Source organism: Lissotriton helveticus, chromosome 1_1 (assembly GCF_964261635.1).
Source record: "Lissotriton helveticus chromosome 1_1, aLisHel1.1, whole genome shotgun sequence".
NCBI lineage: Eukaryota > Metazoa > Chordata > Amphibia > Caudata > Salamandridae > Lissotriton > Lissotriton helveticus.
Genome location: NC_136057.1, coordinates 278,510,312 through 278,530,054, shown reverse-complemented (window position 1 = coordinate 278,530,054; position 19,743 = coordinate 278,510,312). Strand labels below are relative to the sequence as shown.

The following is a 19,743-nucleotide window of genomic DNA, read 5'->3' as shown; positions in this document are numbered from 1 at the left end:
CGTATTGGCGGGGTACGCGTGCGCTTGGTTGATGGGGGTTCGATTCTTACTTTATTGTGTGGCTCTCTCATACGCGACGTAATGGCGGGGTACCCGTGCACTTGGTTGATGGGGGTTCGATTCTTACTTTATTGTGTGGCTCTCCCATACGCGACGTATTGGCGGGGTACGCGTGCGCTTGGTTGAAGTGGGGTTCGAGTCTTACTTTATTATGCGGCTCGCTCATACGCAATGTTTTCCGTACAAATCGCAGCTCATACGCGACGGCGTTTTCCCATACGAATCGCGGTTATGTTCTCCGGTCAGGATCGTACTTGGCGGGTCGTACGCCATGTTTACAAATCGTACGGGTCACTAGCCGAGTCCGTGTCGTACGGGTCTTCGCTTGTTTTTCGTACGATTCGTAAACATTCGTACAGAATCTTTGGAAACTGATCGTACTACGAAATTCGGACGTTTTTTACGAATCGATTGGAAACGGCTACAAATACGAATCGTAAGACTTTTTTTTCCCAAATCTGAATTGTTACTCTAGTAGCATGTGGACCCTAACACTACACCGCCGATAACTGCCTGTGCAATTTGTAGGGACTCTGTAGATTCACACCTTATGTTCACCTCATCCATATATAGAAAGTTCAAGTCTCCGTTGAGATTTGCTTGACTGGCAACTCGTCACCAAAACCATGTCAAGCATCCAGAGGTGATGGTTTTCCAGATTTTATTTTTGAAGTAGAGACTCTCAAACATGGTGCTCCCACCAGTCAGCAAGCAACTGCCAATGGATGAAACACACACATAAATCACAATACTCTCGGAATATCAATCTGGCAGTAACATGTAGATTACATTTTCCTCCTTTAATTGTAAACATACAAAAGGTACATAGAGAAATCGTTTCAAACCTAGGTAAAACTTTACCATAATGATCCCAATCCCGAGTATTTATTAAAATAAACACACATTGAACTGCCATAAAGTAAAGTAAAGTAAAGTCCACATTTGTAAAGCGCACAATCACCCGTAAGGGTCTCTAGGCGCTGGGCCCGTCGGGAAGATTAAGCGAGCTATTGCCCAGAGTCACATGGTGCTAGGCTAACCTGCCGCCTGAGCCGGGGATCGAACCGTGGTCGCCAGATTCCAGCGTCAGTCGCCCTGGCCGCGGCGCCACACCTCTCCCGCCATGTTATAATACAAAATGCCTTCTTGTCTCAGAAACAGTGTTGTGGACATCCGCATACGTTTACTGTGTATTACATCTTTAGGTGAATTGGCGTAGTACACACTAACAGCCACGTGATTGCCTTGATATATCATTTCAATTATTTATGATACATTCAGTTTTCTTTTTATGATGCGTGTTTTGATTGTCTGTTTTTTGTGTCTATGCAGTTTCTGGTGTGGTATTATTTGTAATGGTCCGCCATCTGTCTGCTGGTGTTTCCCCTCTGCTGAAAGGTGATGCTGTAATCCTTGTTATGCGCGCAGCTGCCTGTGACGTAGTTCTGTTATTAACGTCCCTTTTCTATGTCCACAAAAATTTGCTGTATTTCCCTAGCGCGTCCATAAAACTGGGTCTCGCGAGAATTCGTTTCAGACGCGCGCCCAACGCTCCGTCGTTCACAGACAGTGGATGAATGCGCTCGGCCTCACTGCACCTCCCCCTCATTTCACACGCTCTGAACTGATGGTTCCGAAGTGCGCGCGCATTGCCGTTTCACCCCTGCAGCACATGCGCAGTCTGATCGCCCCGCGCCGCCGTGGATCTCGGGCTCGCGCGGGCCCTGGGCATGCGCAGTGTTTGTGTGGACAACGCGCGCCCCCTCCTCCCAGTCTCCGGCTGGCCCTGTGTGTGTGTGTGTTTGTAAAGGGTTTTAAAGATGGCCGGCGCGGCGGTGCCTGTGTACTGTGTTTGCCGGCAGCCCTACGATGTCAGCCGCTTCATGATCGAGTGCGACATCTGCAAGGATTGGTTCCACGGCGGGTGAGGACCTGGGGGACGAATGACGGGAGTTACGGATTCGGGGAGTGCGCTGGTGCCCCGGAGTGGGTGATATGACCCGGGGTAACCTCCGCCTCCCTGCGGGGAGCGACGTGCGAGCAGGGCCGCACTACATGGAGGAGCCGGGGTCTGGGATTCGCACACTTGATGACACAATAGCGCTGAAGTGCCTGCTTTCATTGCTTTTTTGTTGTTGTCGTCTCAAGTTGGTTCTTTACGCTGGCGGCTTATTTACACTATTGAGCACTGGAGCTGTGCACGCATTTGTCGTCCACATTCTAATTTCTGAGTGTGAGTTGTACCTGATAATGTAGTCAGTCCCACATTACTCGTGTGTGGGTTGAGGTGCTTCTGTAGGTTTTTTCACAGAGACTTGTGGAAGAAGAACTGAGCTGCTTTGATATCCGACTCTATTAAATGTTTGCATATGTGTAAGATGAAGTTGTACAGTACTGCCAAGTAAATATCTAGTGGTAAAGTTAAGGTATCTCTTTGCAGAGTTGTTCAGTTTGTGTTGTTGCCCGTCAGTCTCAAGCTTGTGAATCTGTCATGCTTTCTTTTCACAATTATTGTATAAGAGGATGTAGTGCCTCTGAGACGTGCATGTGCTGGTTTATTATAAGTTTTATATTATAACAGTATTTATATATAGTGCTACTACGCCTGTCGAGGCGTTTAAGAGCTTGTTGGCATGTAGCACACCACTCCTATACCCAAATGTTTGAGCTGTGGACATGTTTGTTAATTGGATTGAATAGGATAAATAGAGTATAGAGGAGGTAAGAATAGAGTATAGAGGAGGTAAGAGTCTAGAAAATGTTTTTAGGGCGATCGTAGTAGTAAAATGAGGTTTTGAGTGAGTCGAAGAAGGAAAGAGTTTAGAAAACGTTATTTGGGCGTTCATAGTGGTAAATGAGGTTCGCAATGAGTCAGAGGGATAGAGAAGGGAGGAGTCTAGAAAGGGTTATTTGGGAGATCATAGTAGCACAGTCAGGTTAGAGATGAGTCAGTGTGGATGTAGAGAATATATGGAAAGGGGTATAAGATGAGACACAAAGTATTGAATTGGACATAGTTTAAGAACTCCCCTGCTCCCCTCCCGCAGTGGGAGTAAAGTAATAAATATATAGATATGTAACTACTTATAAAGGTATATATATGGAAACTAAAGATAACGTTGTTATATAAAGTCCTATGTACATGTATGGATAAATAGACTCATACTTTCAAGTGTTGCTGTATATAAAGCTTAGTCATTTAGGTATTTATTTTTTTGTTAATTTAACGTTGCTTTTTTATTTTTAATTGTATGTTTCTCCCCAATATTTCAATAGTGACGTACTTAACGATACAGTTGTTATAATCATATTTACATTGTGATCTATAAAATAGAAAGCAACCCAAAGGCATTAAATCCAGTAACTTATGACACATTTTGATAGATTAAATAGAACATAAGCATGCATTCAAATAACGCATGTAAACTATGCAGTCAGCTAAATACATGTTAATCATAAAATATATATGCATTTTAACCATAAGTAATATATACATTAAGCAGAGCTATAAAAATACCTATATATGTTTAAACCATAAGTAGTGTATATAAATTTGTACAAAGAACTGTTCACATTCAAATGCATATTATCAAATTATACATATTTACAGGCATATGCTGTACATTTGGGTTTTGACTATGGTGGTTATGTAGGACAGAGTAAAATACTGGAGCAATCTTCTAAAGATATGATAGTTATCCGTGGATCTTATGTTTGACACTAATGAATTCCATAGGTTGGCTGCTTGAACAGAGAAATATGTACTACTCATTTTTTTTTCTTGTATGGTGGGGTTTTGAGGCGAGGTGCCAATATGGAGAGGAGGTTCCTTTTGTTGTATGTATTTGATGATTTATTCCTGATACAAAGTGGTCCTGTTCCATGTATTGCTTTGTGGATGATACAAATCCAGCTTGAAGGTGGATCTTCTGGCAACCATTAACTAATGTAGGGCCCTCAAAGCAGCGAAGATGTGGGCTTGTGGCTTTACATGTAAGAGTTGTCTGGCAGCTTTGTTTTTTAATTTTGTTATAGTTTTTTCATAGTTGATAGAGATGATCCGTGGTAGAGGCCATTGGCGTAATCAAGTTTAGACAGTACAAAAGAGATGGTAGCTAGGACCTTGTGTGTAAATCCTATGTGATGCTACATTGGATGCCCACCCCCCCACACCCCCTCAATGGTGACACATGGTGATGAGGTACTTTAGTATCTAATAAGAAAACTGTATTGAGTTTTTCCTCTTACAGGGATTGTACTCACAAAGCTGTGTTGATTTGTGATGTTTATAATTGTCTACAAGGGGATTGCCCAGTGAAGACTTGTGTGTGTTGCTCTCTGATGTTTGTGTATGCATGTTTGTTTTTTCACTGTGGCATGCTACCTGAAACTATCTGATCTGCCAGTTAATTTTTAGGTTATGTCCCACAGAGAGCTTTATACCTAGAGTAGCAGTTCCTAACCCAGGTTTGCAGATCCCTGGGGGTTAGCGACTGTAAAGAATTAACTAATTAGATTAGTAAAGTATGTATGCTTTAAAAGGGAAAATCGTAAATATTAACCTGCTCTGTAAGAGTGAGTAAATCTGAAATTGGAAGCTATAAATTAAAATGGCACCCATAGCTCGGTTCATGGGAGCCTCACAGCTACACTCAACAATGCCATGGGTGCTTGGTTGCTTCAGTTCGTGTTCAAAAAGTACTTTATTCGGTTAAAAAGCAAATAACCATAAAAGCAACAGATAAAAAATAAATACATTTACAGTGTTAAATTGAATTGTACAGTTGTTTGTAAAAGGAGAAGCTATCACGGTTCGTTGTTTCATAATATATACAATGTTAAAATTCATCTGAACAAATTGATTTCCGATATTTAAAAACCTGTTTAAAAAACTCAACTAATGAAGCAACAGTAAAAACATTGTCCATTTTTTGCAGTTCTAAAACCGCTGGGCGACATCTATACAAATTCATTTCTTTTAGGATAGGGACGATAAGTTTCCTACGTGGCAGGGTATAGAATTTACAAAAAAATAAAACATGTATATTGGATTGTGCAGATAATTCATCGCAAGGGCATACAGGCAGTTCGTTAGACCAAGAATTCATTTCAGGGAAAGTGAATAATCTAAAAACAATATTAAATCTAAAACATGTTAAGAGGAATCTATCAAAATTAGGCATATGTAGGGTTAGGTATGGCTGTAATTTATCTCCTGTTAGAATTAACTGATGTGAAGAGACAGTCTTTTTATTATTTTCATCAAGTAGTCTTTTTTCACTCAGATGCTCCAAACATAATTTTTTCAGTGTTTTTCTGGAAATATTTGCCATAGTAGATGGATCTTCATAGTATTGTGGGCAATCAATTTCCATCAGAAATGTTCTGATGTAGTTTAGCCATTCAAGTCCATTTACTTTTCCAAGTTTCAGCATATCCTGTAATATGGCACGATTTAATACACATTCATTTACAGTCCAGGCCCTGTGCCACAAAAGAATGGGCTGTATTCTAATAATGTCTGTAATATACGGCAGCCCCAGCTCAGAATGACAAATAAAAGTCGCTGTACTTTCTGGTATTGAGAGGATGTGGCGTAAAAATTTATTTTCAACCATTTGAAGTGATTTTATATTAGAATAGCCCCAGAGCTCTGCTCCATACAATGCCACCGATACACACGTTGTGTTATAAATAGTTAAAATTTCCCTGATCGGTTTATTCCCTAGTTTTCTTATGAAACTTTTTAGTGCCATTATTGTCTTGGAGAATAGGAGCATTCTTGCCTTCACCGCATTTAACCAAGTGCCTGTCTCGTGAAACAAAATTCCAAGATACGGGAAGGTGGGTGTTCTTTCTAAAGGAGCGTTGTTTATATACATCGTTTTCATTTGCTTTCTGACGCGTGTGCCACAATTCATAGCAAAGGTCTTACTACAATTTATTTTTAAGTCAAAGCTGAGCATAAACTGGTTTAAAAATGTTATCAGTTTTTGCAGGGCCATGGGGGTACGAGCCATTAAAACTGCGTCATCTGCATACAACAGTGCAGGGATAAATCTATTTCCAATCTTAGGCATATCCCCACACTCTTGCAGCAGACAACTTTCGAGGCCATTTATATAAATAAGGAATAGAAAGGGGGCCAGGACGCACCCCTGGCGTACACCACGCCCTGTCCCAAAGGGCCTACTGCATTCCCCCCCTTTTCCATAACGTACAATGGCAGTGGCTCCTGAATATAGCTCCCTTAAAAATTGAATTATAGATTTTTCTACGCCCAGCCTTGACATCAGATCCCATAATTTAGAGTGAGACACACAATCGAAAGCCGATATAAGATCAACAAATGTGAAATACAGACGCTCCCTTTTTATCGTAATGTATTTCTGTTGAATCAAGAATAGATTTAAACCCTGCTCCGTTGTTCCTATGCCCTTTTGAAATCCAAATTGTAGGTCGCTTATTACCCCAAACTCCTCTGCCCAGTTTTGTAATTTGGCTAAAATAACTCTTCCAAGGATCTTTATTGATGAGTTAAGAAGGGATATTGGCCTATAGCAGGCACAGTTTTGTCTGTCTCCCTTCTTGTAGATAGGTACAATGATTGATGTGAACCAAGATGGACTCAGTCCCTTTGCTAACGCTGCATTAAAAAGTTGAACAAGCATCGGACCCCAGATTTCGCTGTTCGCCTTATACAAATCTGCCGGGATCCCGTCTGGACCAGCCACCTTACTGCCTTTTGTGGCTTCCAAACTTGTTAAAACCTCGGGTAAAGTTACAATCAATTTATGGACCTCGTCTCCTGACACATCTAGTGAGTTTGAACCTATATCTTGTACCTCATCTATAGACATATAAAGAGTGGAAAATGTGCAACCCAGTCCTCCTCGTTAATCGCAATTTCCATGCGAGCTTTGGTGTTTTCATAGGGCAGTGGTGCATTTACCACCCTCCAGAAGGCTGATGTATCTTTAGTTTGTGAGGCTGCACATAATTCTTCCCAAGCCACCCTTTTAATCGCATTCTTCCTGTCTTTTAGTGCCTGGTTGTAACTTTTCCTTAGGTTTCTCATCTGAGCGGTATCTCGGGGCATCTTATGTATTGCATGTTTGAGTTCTGTTAGGGCCTTAGTACAGGTCCTGTCGAACCATCTTATGCTATTCTTGGGCCCCTTTTTTGGCGCTAATTTCAAGTTCTCTTTGATGGTGGATGCAATAATATTAAAATGCTCTATTATGCTTTCACTATCAGAGTCTTCACCCAGGCAGATTTTAAAACTGTCGGCACAAGTATTTACTAACTTTTTTAAGAATTCTTTCGGTACCACCTTGCTCCACTTGAGGGTATACCCATTTTGCCTCCCCAGTGCCACATCTGGGGCGGCCTGCGCTGGGGTATGAGCATTCCGTCGTGCTACGAAAAGGTTCTCCATTTCAAGTATTTGAGGTAGGTGGTCACTTACCGGTGTCCAAAACTTTAAAGCTACCTATCTTCTGCCCATAACCATTTGAGCAGAGGGTAAAGTCAATGGTAGTCGTTGCACCCCTCCCAATAAAGGTTGGTACAAAAGGTGTTGGTTGCTGAGTCATTTCATTCACAAAACCCAAATCGTAATTAAACAATAATTCATTCAATAAGTCCCCAGTTTGAGTATGTTTAAAATGTGAGAGGTTAATATCCTGCTCTAACATTAAGCCGCAAATGCCTTTTTGGCCTTTTGTACATAATGGACAATTGAAATCACCCCCCATAAAATCATTACTTCCTTCTCCTTGCTGTCTAATTCACATTGTAAATAGTTAGCTAACCGTTTCAAAATATCCTGAGGCATATTACCTGGGATATTATTGTAGAAATTTATAATTACAAGACAAAGACCAACTTTAGTATCTATCACTAATTTATGGTAGAAATCACATTTAGAATAAAAACGTACCTTCTTGTACCTTAAATTATTCGAGATGTACGTGATTAAGCCACCCCTAGATCTCCCATATGTGCCACCAACTGCAGGAGTACAAAATGTTTTGTAACCATTAACATGTATGGGGTCTATGGCCCAGGTTTCTTGAAGGGCCATAATGTCTAAGCCATTTGTAACGGTATCCGATGAGGGATTGGTAATTTTTTTATTTCAAAACCTGCCACATTCCAGAACATCAATGTACATATATCTTTATTTAAGTCCATGCCACCATTATCTTGTTCCCTTTCCTGATTTACAAATTTGTTATTTCTGATGGTATTGATAACTATGTCGGTTTGCTCTCCATTGGTCCTAGTGTCTATTCCATTATAACTTTCATTCTCCCTCCACGAAGTAATAGTCGCATTTGTGTTTTCATTTGGAGTCCTTTGTAGCCTTCTATCCCTTTCCTTCCTTGTGTTCGTGTCAAGGGGTAGTTGATTTCCACTGCAATCCAGTAACTTGTTGGGAGTAAATGGGGATGAAAAAGACTGTTGGGACCCATTTTGTTCTGGCTGTTGCTTCAGTTGAATCACTAGTATGCGTCAATGAAGAGCATGCATTTGGAGCAAAAAAAATGAGACAACGTAGTGTACTAAAGTCTAACGTATTTGCTTTGTCTTTGGATGTAAAGGTGCCTTTTGAAAAGCTGTATATTTTCCCTTTATGATGAAAATTTCAATGTTTGTGAACTAAACAAAATATTTCATAGTTTGTGTATTTGTTTGTTGTATACTAGTTTCTTTGCACTGATTTGCAGTATCTCTGGCTAGGCACGGGTCCCTTGCTATCAGTGGGAGTCAGAGGGTTAAGAGTCGTTGACCTAGTCTGATACAGTATCTGATATGAAAATTGTACATGAGGTATTCCCATCAAGGACTGCACTTTGCAAGTTGATATGCAGCAGTGTACCATGTGTAATGTGTTTGCAATTGAATGCCTATAGACATTACTGCACGTGTTCCTGAGGCTGTCTAGTGTGTATCTTTACTAGAGAGCCACCCTCTCCCACAAGTTATTGCGTGTATGCAGATTTGATGTTCTGTATAATATATGATTTGATGTCACTTTTAGTTGTCAGTGTGGAGGGCCCAGTTATACAGTTGACTACATTTGTGCTTACGGGCCAATTATGCTGCACATTGACAATATTATTTTAACACATTAGTATTGTGCTTTGTTAATGCTCCTTTAACATCTGAAAACAACACTTATGAGCTGCAAAATAGGCAGTTAACCTTTGCAAAAGGTCTGCCACAGCACTACCTGGATCAGCTTGACCTTGGAATGATTCTTTTGTTGACTTCTGCAAATTATGCACCATATCTTGAATTATGTGGCATGTTTGGTAAATCCATAATTGAGCAGAAAACACAACACCCACCGTCGGACTGCTTAGTTAGTGCATGTGTGCATGGAAGCTCAGAACTTATTATCTGTGACTCTGGATTTCTGGAATATGGGAGATCCAGATAGAGAGTAGACAGTTTCCTGAACTAGTGGCTCTCACCCCCTGGGATTCGGATCCAGAGATTGCTAGGGTAAGGAACTCTGGTAAAGCATGTTTTCAATGTATTATGACTTCGGCTCCCTGTTTTACTGATTTTTATAGATAAACACAGACCTAAAACCATTTATTTTGAAATGTGGATAAAAACAGAAATTAGGTTGTTACTGTGTGATTCTAAATGCTGTCAATCATGACTGCCAGGCCAATAGCTGTGTTGATTGACAGGCAAGGGGATTAAAAAAAATATATAGTGATTTGCACAGCCTTGATACTAAAATTTACATATTTTCCTACAAGTGCATATTTTACCACCTGAGTAAGTATATATCATTGAAACCTGTCAGGTGTTCAGGTACAAGTGCGCATTAACTGGTTAAATAAATGCAGAAATAAACCTATTTCAGCTCCATTATTATTATTTTTGTAACAAAAACCTAAAATAAATATGGATAAGTACAGGTAAAGTTTCCAAAAAATAGATATGGATAAATATAGGCTGAAATGACGAAAATATGAATACTATAAAACCGGGAGCCCTAATTATGACTGATAATATTTCTCCTAACAGTGTTGTGCCTTTTGAATACCTCCCAGAATCTAGAAGTATTTTATCTCTAACCACTCACTTTCTTGTTTAAATGTTTCTTTGGTATTCCATAACTAATTTAGGTATTGATTAACATTTCTGTGTCTCTTCTAGGAGACCTTGGAGTTAAAATCTACATGATAACTGGTAGTTGGTTTTAATCTAGAAAATGATGTCCGAAGTCTAGACTCGTCAGCTCTTTTTATGTCCCTTGCTAGGTGTAAACACAGGGTGTGTTGCTTACTTGACTTTATTGTTTTAGTTTTATTTATCGTGAACTTGAATCAAAGATATTGGGTATCAGAGCGCTTACATGAGCACCAGTTTCGTTACAGATGGGCACATTCATTCTTTTTTGTTTTGTTAGGCACGGGGAGATTAAGTGATTTGCCCAGAATCACAGGATGGTGAGGGACGTTGCAGAGACTCGGACCTGGTTCCCCCAGCTTCGAGGTCGACCTCTCTAGCGCAAAGTCTACATCCTTTCCTCGATTGATTAGTTGGACATGGCAGATTTCTATTTTTACGGGTGTCGGGTTTCAGACATGGCGTGTTTGCTCTGCCATGTAACCTTCAATGACAATAAAGGAAGTGTAATTAGTTTGTGTTGCTACCGGTCATTCGTCCTAAGGCAAAACTGTTAAAACATTCTGTGCATGATTATTATTTTGCTGGCTACCTTGTAGGGAACAAATGTAGACCTTACGGTTGCTACATGTTATGAGCATCTGCATGTTCACTAAGTCGATACTGGAAGTGCTCCCATAATTTCTTTTGGAGGATGGTGCCCTATTATTCATTCACGCATTTGTGCACAGTTTTGGAACCGAGTTGATTTTCTGCAGAAGTCTAGTCGGTGTGTTCTGCTCAGCTCTTCGTGTTGAACTTGGTGAAGTGCGATTCTTTATGGCATCCTTTTCATTCTTGTATGTTGAGTTTAATACTGGGATCATCTATCTGCAGGAGACAAAAAAACACATTCAGGATAGGCCTGGGCCAGTTTTTGCAATTTGTTAAATTGGCGGGGACGTGCAGAGAGATTTGTACTGTCTTTCCTAATGCCTCCTCTACCACTGGAACTGTTGGGTCACTGCAGTTGGGCGTGAGTTGTCGTATGGGGACATTAATGTACAAGTCTGTATAAGTGGATAGAGCAATCCCTCTCTTTGCGGCTAAGTTAGCCAGGGCAGTAGACCTGGGAGAGGGGGGAGAATAGGGCAATTTGGCGAGAAGTGGGCGGAAACATGTGCTTTGGTGATGGATGTATTGCGAGATTCTGATTGCTACATTATAATCTCCTACCTAGCACAGGTGACACTGAACAGAATATTTCAGGGCCAGATGGCGGCATACCCTAGGTGCGTGGGGCGACAGCGCCGTTTTCGCATAGAATTGCACCAGTGACACAGTCTTTTTGGGGAATGGGTGGTTGTGAGACTAAGAAGGGTAACCGGTTCCCTTGGGCCTTGCCCTGAAGCAGTGCGTCTTGGGAATTATAATGAAGCACAGAAAGCCGATAAAAATTCAGTATAAATGTACGTATTTGGCTCAAGTGTTGGCATGGAGATGTATAGCAATTGGCTGGATGCGTATTCTGAGTTCTGGTCTATGTTAGTAGAAACATAATTGGGACTAAAATGTTTTTCGGGGCCAAGCATACTTCATTTGTGTGGCGATTTTGTGATTATGCTGTGGTAAATTATTATGCATACATTTCAAAGGTAAACCTGGTGGAGTGATTGATGCACGTTTGAAGCAGCTGCAAACCTAGGGCTTATTTTACCACAGCATGATTGATGTTGCTTAGTAATTGAGAAATTTGGTTTGATCTATTTTTTTTTTTAGTTTGCCAATGTTTTTACCTGTAACATTTGAGAAGTAAAAATACTCAAGCCTACAAAAGGCAAAGTCGGTATTTTATAAGTTTCTTATAAACGGTAGTGCTTTACTTTCTGATCTGATTGGCAGTGGGGAGGGTGTGCTACCTTTCACAGACTTGGCACCATTTTTCTTTCACTAGCTCTAGTCTGCTAGAATTATAACCCCATATCACTAAGTCAGCTAAGCTTTGACATTGATCTCTCAGCAACAGTAATCAATTGTTTTCTTTTGCCCCCTCTGGGCTCTCCACGTCGTCGTTTTGAGGAGCCCTGAGTTAATTTAACAGTGGCTCTGCAGTAGAGGACATGCTGATGAGGTTAGATGGAGGTATTGGAGCCTGCCTTCTGATCACACATTTCTCCGTGCAGCCTCATTTCAAAGAATCTTCTCTTGGCACTCTCTTACAATGTTGATAAGTTGGGCGGTGCATTCCTTTTTCAAGGTGTTTGGACCTCTGTTATGTTGAAGTGTTGCTTTTTGAAATTTAGTCTTATTCAACATCTTTTCAGAATTAAACCAGTGAGTTAATTCATCCGATGTTTGCAGCCACATCAAACTTTGGCTTTTTCCCATCTTGCATTACCCGGAAGGAGACGTGTTATCCATACTTCAATGGGTGAAGCATTTGACTTTGCATCGTGAGGTATTGATCTGGCCATAGTTTAACCAGATCTGTTAGGAAGCACATGCAACTACATTTTCCTTATGCCAAATTTTCCCCAAGGTTAGCTTGTATATGATTTGTCCCTTTGGTAACGGGAAAGAGAGGTTCCAAATTATGGGCTCCTGTCCAGAAGATGCTTCAGTTGTTTGTCGGTCACTTTTTTGGTTTGTCCTAATATTTTGAGTATGGGGCAATTTTTAGAGAACTACACACACTTCGAGAGAATTGCAACAATTGATTTTAGGGACTCTGGCCCGTGCTCTAGGTAAAATATTACTAGGGTGGTCTTAATGTGGAATATGCAGATTCAGGACTGTTGTACTACTTAACATGCAAGGAACCCTGATATACAATGATAGCCTCACCCCCTTTCAACCACAGTCAGTCTTGCAAGCAACTGATCCCTGTATGTCTAAGCCTAGGCAGTTGATTAGACTGGCTTTATTATTATGTCATAGTCTGGTGCTTGTAAACGTAGCCGTCCGGTATGAATTTGGCTTTACTTACTAACAGCTGTTAAAGTGGATAACTGATTATTTGGATGACAGATTATTTGAGTGTGTGTGTGTGTGTGTGTGTGTGTGTGTATATGTATGTGTGTGTGTGTATATATATATATATATATATATATATATATATATATATATCAGAATCCACAGTCCTGCAGTACACGGATCCAAAGGAATACCAGCACAAAACGGGTACAGACCACAGCAATGGAGGGATGAAAAAAGTGCTTTATTCCTAAATGGGCAGCAGCATGACGCGTTTCGTCCGGGGAACCCGGACTTGATCACATGACATACCCAGAGACATGGGTGATTTAAATACTGTGCACATCTATCGTAGCTCCTCCTACTAACCCTCATAGAAAATGAGAACATACTTATTTCTTTAACCACAGTCTGTTTTCTAACATAAATGCCTAACCAACATTGCTCTCTTAAAATGATAAAAGATTGTAATTATGGCAATGAATCTTACTACTATTTCAGAAACATTTCAACATTTGTAACAGTTACAAAAATAGAGGGCAAATGCCCTACGAAAACCATGTGGTATAATATGTAATCGAAGAGGCTTTAAAAAAAGGAGGCCATAGTCAGATGTTATATACAAAATGTTAACAAAGACCCACACGATGTGTAAGAGTGCTAAAAATTAATGATTAGTGCATACTCATCAAGTGTTTAGAGAGCAGATTTACCAAGAATGTAATCGGTAATAGCAGCAAGTGTATAATGTGCAAAGTGGCAAGTGCTATAAAGTGCAAGTGATTTAAAACCGGCTAATTCATATATTATACAAATGGCAGCAAAACAGTTTATCAGATAAAGTGCAAACAGAGATACTCAATAACAGAACCTAGCAGGCAGATCAATTACATAAAATATACTTCCACAGAGATATTAAATAAATCCATTGATCACATATACTTAATAGCTTATTTCTGGAAAACACCATTTAACCATTTCATATTGGATCAATAATAACCCCTTGCAAAAGTCAATATTATCCTCCACGCACATAAACTCGGTAAAACCATAAAATCAGTAAAACCAAATTTAAAATTTGCGCTAAAAACATGATGTTAAAAGCCAGAATCTAAAAGCTAATTAATATCGGTTGCAACTATGAGGGAGTTCATCATTCTAGACCTTCACAATTAATCCAAAACTGAAAGGATTATAAAAAAAGGAGTTTCCAAAGTTAATATTGAAATATGATTACAAAAAATTATGAAGGTCCTCACCCATGTTGAGGCCATTCGGGATTTTACTATTGAGCAGTACTATATAATGGCTCTCCAGTTGTCTCAGTCTTTTTTCTTTATCCCCTCCCCTCTTAGAGATGGGGACGGCGTCAATAACAAAATATTTCAAATCGTTCAAGTTGTTCTTATGAACTAATTTGAAATGATGCGCTACTGGATAACTGGCATCGGAGTTGACTATTGCCCGTAAGTGCTGTAAAATTCGATTATACACTTGCAATTTCGTACTTCCAACGTACTGTAAATTACAAGTACATTGTAAGACGTAAACTGCATGGTCAGTTTTGCAAGTGTAGTGATTGTTAATCTTGCTAATAGTCTCAGAGAAAGCCTCTTGGTACTCTTTGGTGTTAACTCCGAATTTGCATGCCCTGCAAGAGCTGCATTTAAAAAAAAAAAGTTCTATTGGATAGCCAATTAGATTTAATAGTAACTTCAGGGCTGGATTTGACCAACACATCCCTCATCGAAGGAGCTCTTCGAAAAGTTATTGCTGGATAATCTTCCAACAGGGGTGCTAGTGTAATGTCTGTCATGAGGATTGGCCAGTTAGATTTCACAATCTGTCTAATTTTGCGTTCCTGGCAGTTCAAGTTAGTGATGAGTCTAATTTTAGATTTATCTGCCCCACTTTCTTTTATTTCTGCTGGTATAATAGAAACCGCAGAATCTATAGGGGCTTATCGGGGTTTTGGTCATCACTTGTTTCAGAGATTTGGCAAGTTCATTTTTGTCATAACCCCTAACTAAAAATCTTTGAAATGAATCCTTAAGACAGATATTCAAATCTACCTCGTTGTTGCAAATTCTTTGAATTCTTAAAAATTCTCCATAAGGAATACTTTAAATGAGCTGGCGAGGATGATTACTCTGAGCATGTAAAATGGAATTACCTGCCATGACCTTTCTGTGCATTTTAGTCATGATTTTGTTATCGGAAATATACACTTCAACATCAAGAAAATCAAGTTTAAAATTACTTATAGTAGCTGTGAATTCTAAATTCAAGGCATTGCTATTAATTTCTTTGACAAAATTTTCAGCCGAAGCTTCACAGCCCTGCCAGATAATAAAAACATCGTCTATGAAACGCCACATATTGACAATTCCTGTCTCTGTACCAGTCAAACAACCACGGGGCTGACCCAGAACATGCTTCTCCCACCAGCCCACGCGTAACTAGGGGAGAAGCATGCCCCCTTGGCCACACCCCGCAGTTGCTGGTATACCTCATTGTTGAATAAAAAATAATTGTTATTTAGACAAAAATCAATCATTTTAACCAGCATTTTGCTATGTTCATAGAATTTGATGTCTCTTTCACTCAAGAAAGATTCAATCGCTCTAAGGCCATCACTGTGATTGATAGATGTATAAAGAGACGAAATGTCCATTACCAGAAACCGATATTCAGGTTTCCACATGATCCCATTCAACTTATTCAAGAAGTCACTGGTGTCTCTTATGTAGGTCGGAAGGGCCTCCATAAAACCATGAAGAAAAAAATCCACATATTTGGATATTGCCTCCAATAGTCCATTCTGGGCAGAAATAATCGGTCGCCCAGGTATAGGAAAAGTGCCTTTGTGGATCTTGGGCAGCAAGTAAAGGGTGGGAGTGATGGGATGATCCACCTTGTAAAAATTCAAACTCCTTTTTGCTGATTTGGCCTTCTCTCTTCCACTGAGACAAGTTAGTGTGGATTAACTGTTTCACTTTATTAAGTTCATTAAAAGAGGCCTTCCTATAGCAAAGAGGATCATTAAGCTGCCTCTCAGCCTCTGCAATGTATACATGTCGTGGCCATAGAACAACTTTTCCACCTTTATCGGCTTTGTTTACTATAATATTTCCATGATTCTTGATTTTCCGCATTAGGTTAGAATACTGCTTGTCCTTGTAGCTCCTACGTTTCTGATTTTTTTGCCAAATCAAAATGCAGCTTCTTCAATTCCTCAATCATTCGGTCACTAAAAATGTCAATAGCGTCCCTGGGCATAACTGGGACAAACGATGATCTAGGACAAAAAGGGCTTTTCGCCGCACTGCCACTCGAAATACCCATAGATTTCAGCACTACTTGAGTATTATCAACAACATCCTCCTCCAAAGTTAGAGTGTGCAGTTTTAAGCGCCGTGGTGTCAGATATCGCGAACGTCCTACTCGGTTGAGATTCTTGTAGAATCTTGGTTGTCTGATCACTTTTTTTGTTCTAAGTATGAAATTTCAAGAGTTTCAGTTTCCGAATAAACTTGAAAACATCGATCCTCGTCTGCACATATTTGAAGCTGGTTTTGGGGCAGAAAGAGAGGCCCAAGGACAAGAGTTGGATTTCCGATTTATTATGGTCAAGGTCTGTTAGATTGATCAGTGTTCTCAATATTTTTTCTGACATTTTTGTCTTTATTCAATTTTTCTTCATTGTCTTTTCCATTGCTTTTATCATTTTTTTCATTATTTTTGGTTATAGATTCATCATTATTACTTGGTGGTTCATTCGTAATGGTGGTGCGAGAGAAACCAGTAACCTTTATTTCATTCATTGCGGATTCCCCTTCCCTCTTTTCCATGAGACCGCCGGCGTCTCCTCCTCTCTTTGCGGCATTTGTTGCGCCTGTGGCGCCTTTCACTTGTTGTTGCTGTGTGCCCCTCGAACGCAAAGTGTTGCGTCTGTCTTCCACCATAAAAACCAGTTCCTCTGATGGAGTATATAATTGCAGGATAGGTTTTTGGTGTCCTGCCCTCACATTAGTTTTCACCTCTCCTGAGATGTAATGTTATGGTCCTTGTTCGGTTCTGAGAGCTTGAGACAGGCTTTTACTGTACAGTGTGTGAAACAGGTATGTATGATATTTTGGTTTTCAGATGGTAACTTTTTCCTTAATTATGCAAAAGAAAATTAATCTTAAAATATTAGTTATTAATTTTTTTTTTTAACTTAACCCATTCCTGATATTTAGTATTTAATATCGCTTCTCAGAATTTTCTCTATGCGCCAGCCTACCTTCCAATAGTGAAAATAGCTTTTGGATGCTAGTCACTGTAAGCATGTTAACATTAAATTCTTGCAGATCCTACTTTTGAATATAACCCACTCTGCCTTATGGCTGGTTTATTAATCTTTAAAAGGTAGGTTGTACCTTGTCAAAACGGTCTATTTTGACATGTTGAATTGCAGTTTTTACTTTGCTTCAGTAGGGCTAATATGGCGGCAGCCTGACACAATGTTTGCACTGCCACTGTATAAGATGGCACAATAGGTGCTGCAGTTCACGAGTGGCATTTAACTTCCAGGCCCTGGGTACACTTTTAACATGTTCTAGGGACTTATAGGCAAGTAAAAACATGCCAATTAAACCATGTTTAAAGGGGAGCACTGGCACTTCTGGTTAACAGGGGTAAAGTGCACAGCGTTTTAAAGCCAGCAAAAATATAGGCTCCAGCAGAACGCGAAAAACCTGAATACTGCGCAGAAGAGGCAGATTTCCTACATCTGACCACAAGGCAAAGATACAATTTTGTGCTGCCATAGCATCAGAGAAACCCCAAGAATGTTCTGGTAATGCTGGTGAGCTGGCATCTGCTAGTAAGTAACCTGATAAGAGCCCAACAGCATTATTTCATTTACATTGTCCATCTTTAACTAGATATGTTTGACTCACTAGCTAGCCCTCCTGAGATCCAGGATTAGCTGTAACCTTTTGACATTTTCCATACCATGAGCACAATGTAACAACGATTGCTCCGTCCTTTGCATGGTACCGTAGCCTTTTTAGGTTTCGCCTGACGAAGGCTGCGCTCTGCGCAGCTTTTCGGCGCAGGCGAAATCTATGGTTTACAATATGTGCTTCAGGAACGTCCCCCGGCTCCCATTGGCTAGCTCCATAAATGGAGGCTAGCCATTGGGAGCCGGATCTCTCCGTCAAGGCCGGACCAGATTCGGGGGCGTTCCCGCGATTTTTTCGCTCTCCGCCTCTGCGATGTCGTCATCGCGGCGGTGGGCGGAGTTTCGTTTTTTTTTTGTCTGGGTTTGTTGTTGTCATTCCATGCCGACCACGGCTGCCGGAGGAAGCCCAGGTGAGTGCTTGTTAATATTTATCCCGTTCCCGACCCCCCCCTCCCGCTATCCGTGTGTCCGTTCCGCCCCCCTCCCCGTGTGCCCGTTCCCGCCCCCCCCTCCCCTTTCACTCTCCGTTGCTTGTTTTTGGGAGGTGACTCCAAATCATCCAGGAAGAACATATATTTCCATGTATCCTACACATTACCTGATATATTTGAAGTTGCCACTAGGCTAGATCCCTGCAGCTGAATGATTGTCTTGCATCAGGTTTTATCGAAGAATTTGCTTTGTTTTCACTGCTATCGAGCAATGCTGCGACGGGATAGTGTCCCTACTGATGTGATGTCCAAATTTGCTACAAATGGCCCATCCCCTGTTATCCTTTGCTTGCAAGGTGACTAAAGCATATCACATGTGGGAAAGACTGTCTCCATAGTAGGTGTCGGCATGTATTTCTCTAGCCGTGCACAGGGAGTAACCACACCTCGCCTGCCAGCGATAATGAAGTGGTTTGGGTGTTTCTTCAGAGGCCAGGCGCTCGTCAATCTGCACACACACAGTGCAGCTCGGAGTCGCGGCAGCGGGGTCCCAAACATAGTCCGTAGAGTGACCTCTGGGCCTTCTATTGGCTCAAGGCGGATGGGAAACAGCGGGCTTTGGTGACAGAAGCAGACTGAGGCACTATGTTTCTAGAGCGCCCGTTCAGAGCAGCTGCTCAAGGAGGTGGTGGAAAAGTTTCCCGACAGTGCCGGCCTGTACTCGAGGCCGGTTAGCTCCGTTGGTTGGAGCTTGGTGCCGATTACACACACGTCTCGGGTTCGATGCCCGTACGGGCCAATGTTACATTTTGTTGAATTTTGACAGGCCATGGTAATTCAATCTTAAATTAACCCAACATGTCCCCTCCAATCGCACAGGTGACACGCACCAGATCAGCGAGGCCCTATGAGCGGTGCCTGTCCACGCCGCTGCTCATACACAGCATGTAGCGGGAGGGGGGGGTGCAGCATTACAATGGCTCGGCCCCTCCAAGACGCCGCCACCACCTGGGAGTTGTGCTGGGTTGGAGGGCGAGTGGGGCATGTGAGGGGGAGGGTGGCGAGCACGTGGCTCTCCTTCTCCCCCCTGCAGCGACACTGACTGGTGATGCGCAATGTGTCCTCAAGCTGCCGAGGGCCTCTTGCAGCACCGGTATTCACCATTAAAACTCCGTGCGGCATTTGGTGCCAGCGCGC

At 41.1% G+C, this 19,743-nt stretch overlaps 1 protein-coding gene across 1 annotated transcript in view; it reads left to right on the top strand.

The window, feature by feature from the left end:
• Window positions 1–1,625: 1,625 nt before the first annotated feature.
• The window catches only part of KDM7A (lysine demethylase 7A), a 351,499-nt gene continuing 333,381 nt past the window's right edge, over window positions 1,626–19,743 (top strand). Inside the window, exon 1 of the mRNA XM_078668115.1 lies at window positions 1,626–1,984. Within this exon, the coding sequence (XP_078524241.1) occupies window positions 1,881–1,984 (104 nt within the window). The 5' untranslated portion in view covers window positions 1,626–1,880. The remainder of the gene's footprint in view (window positions 1,985–19,743) is intronic.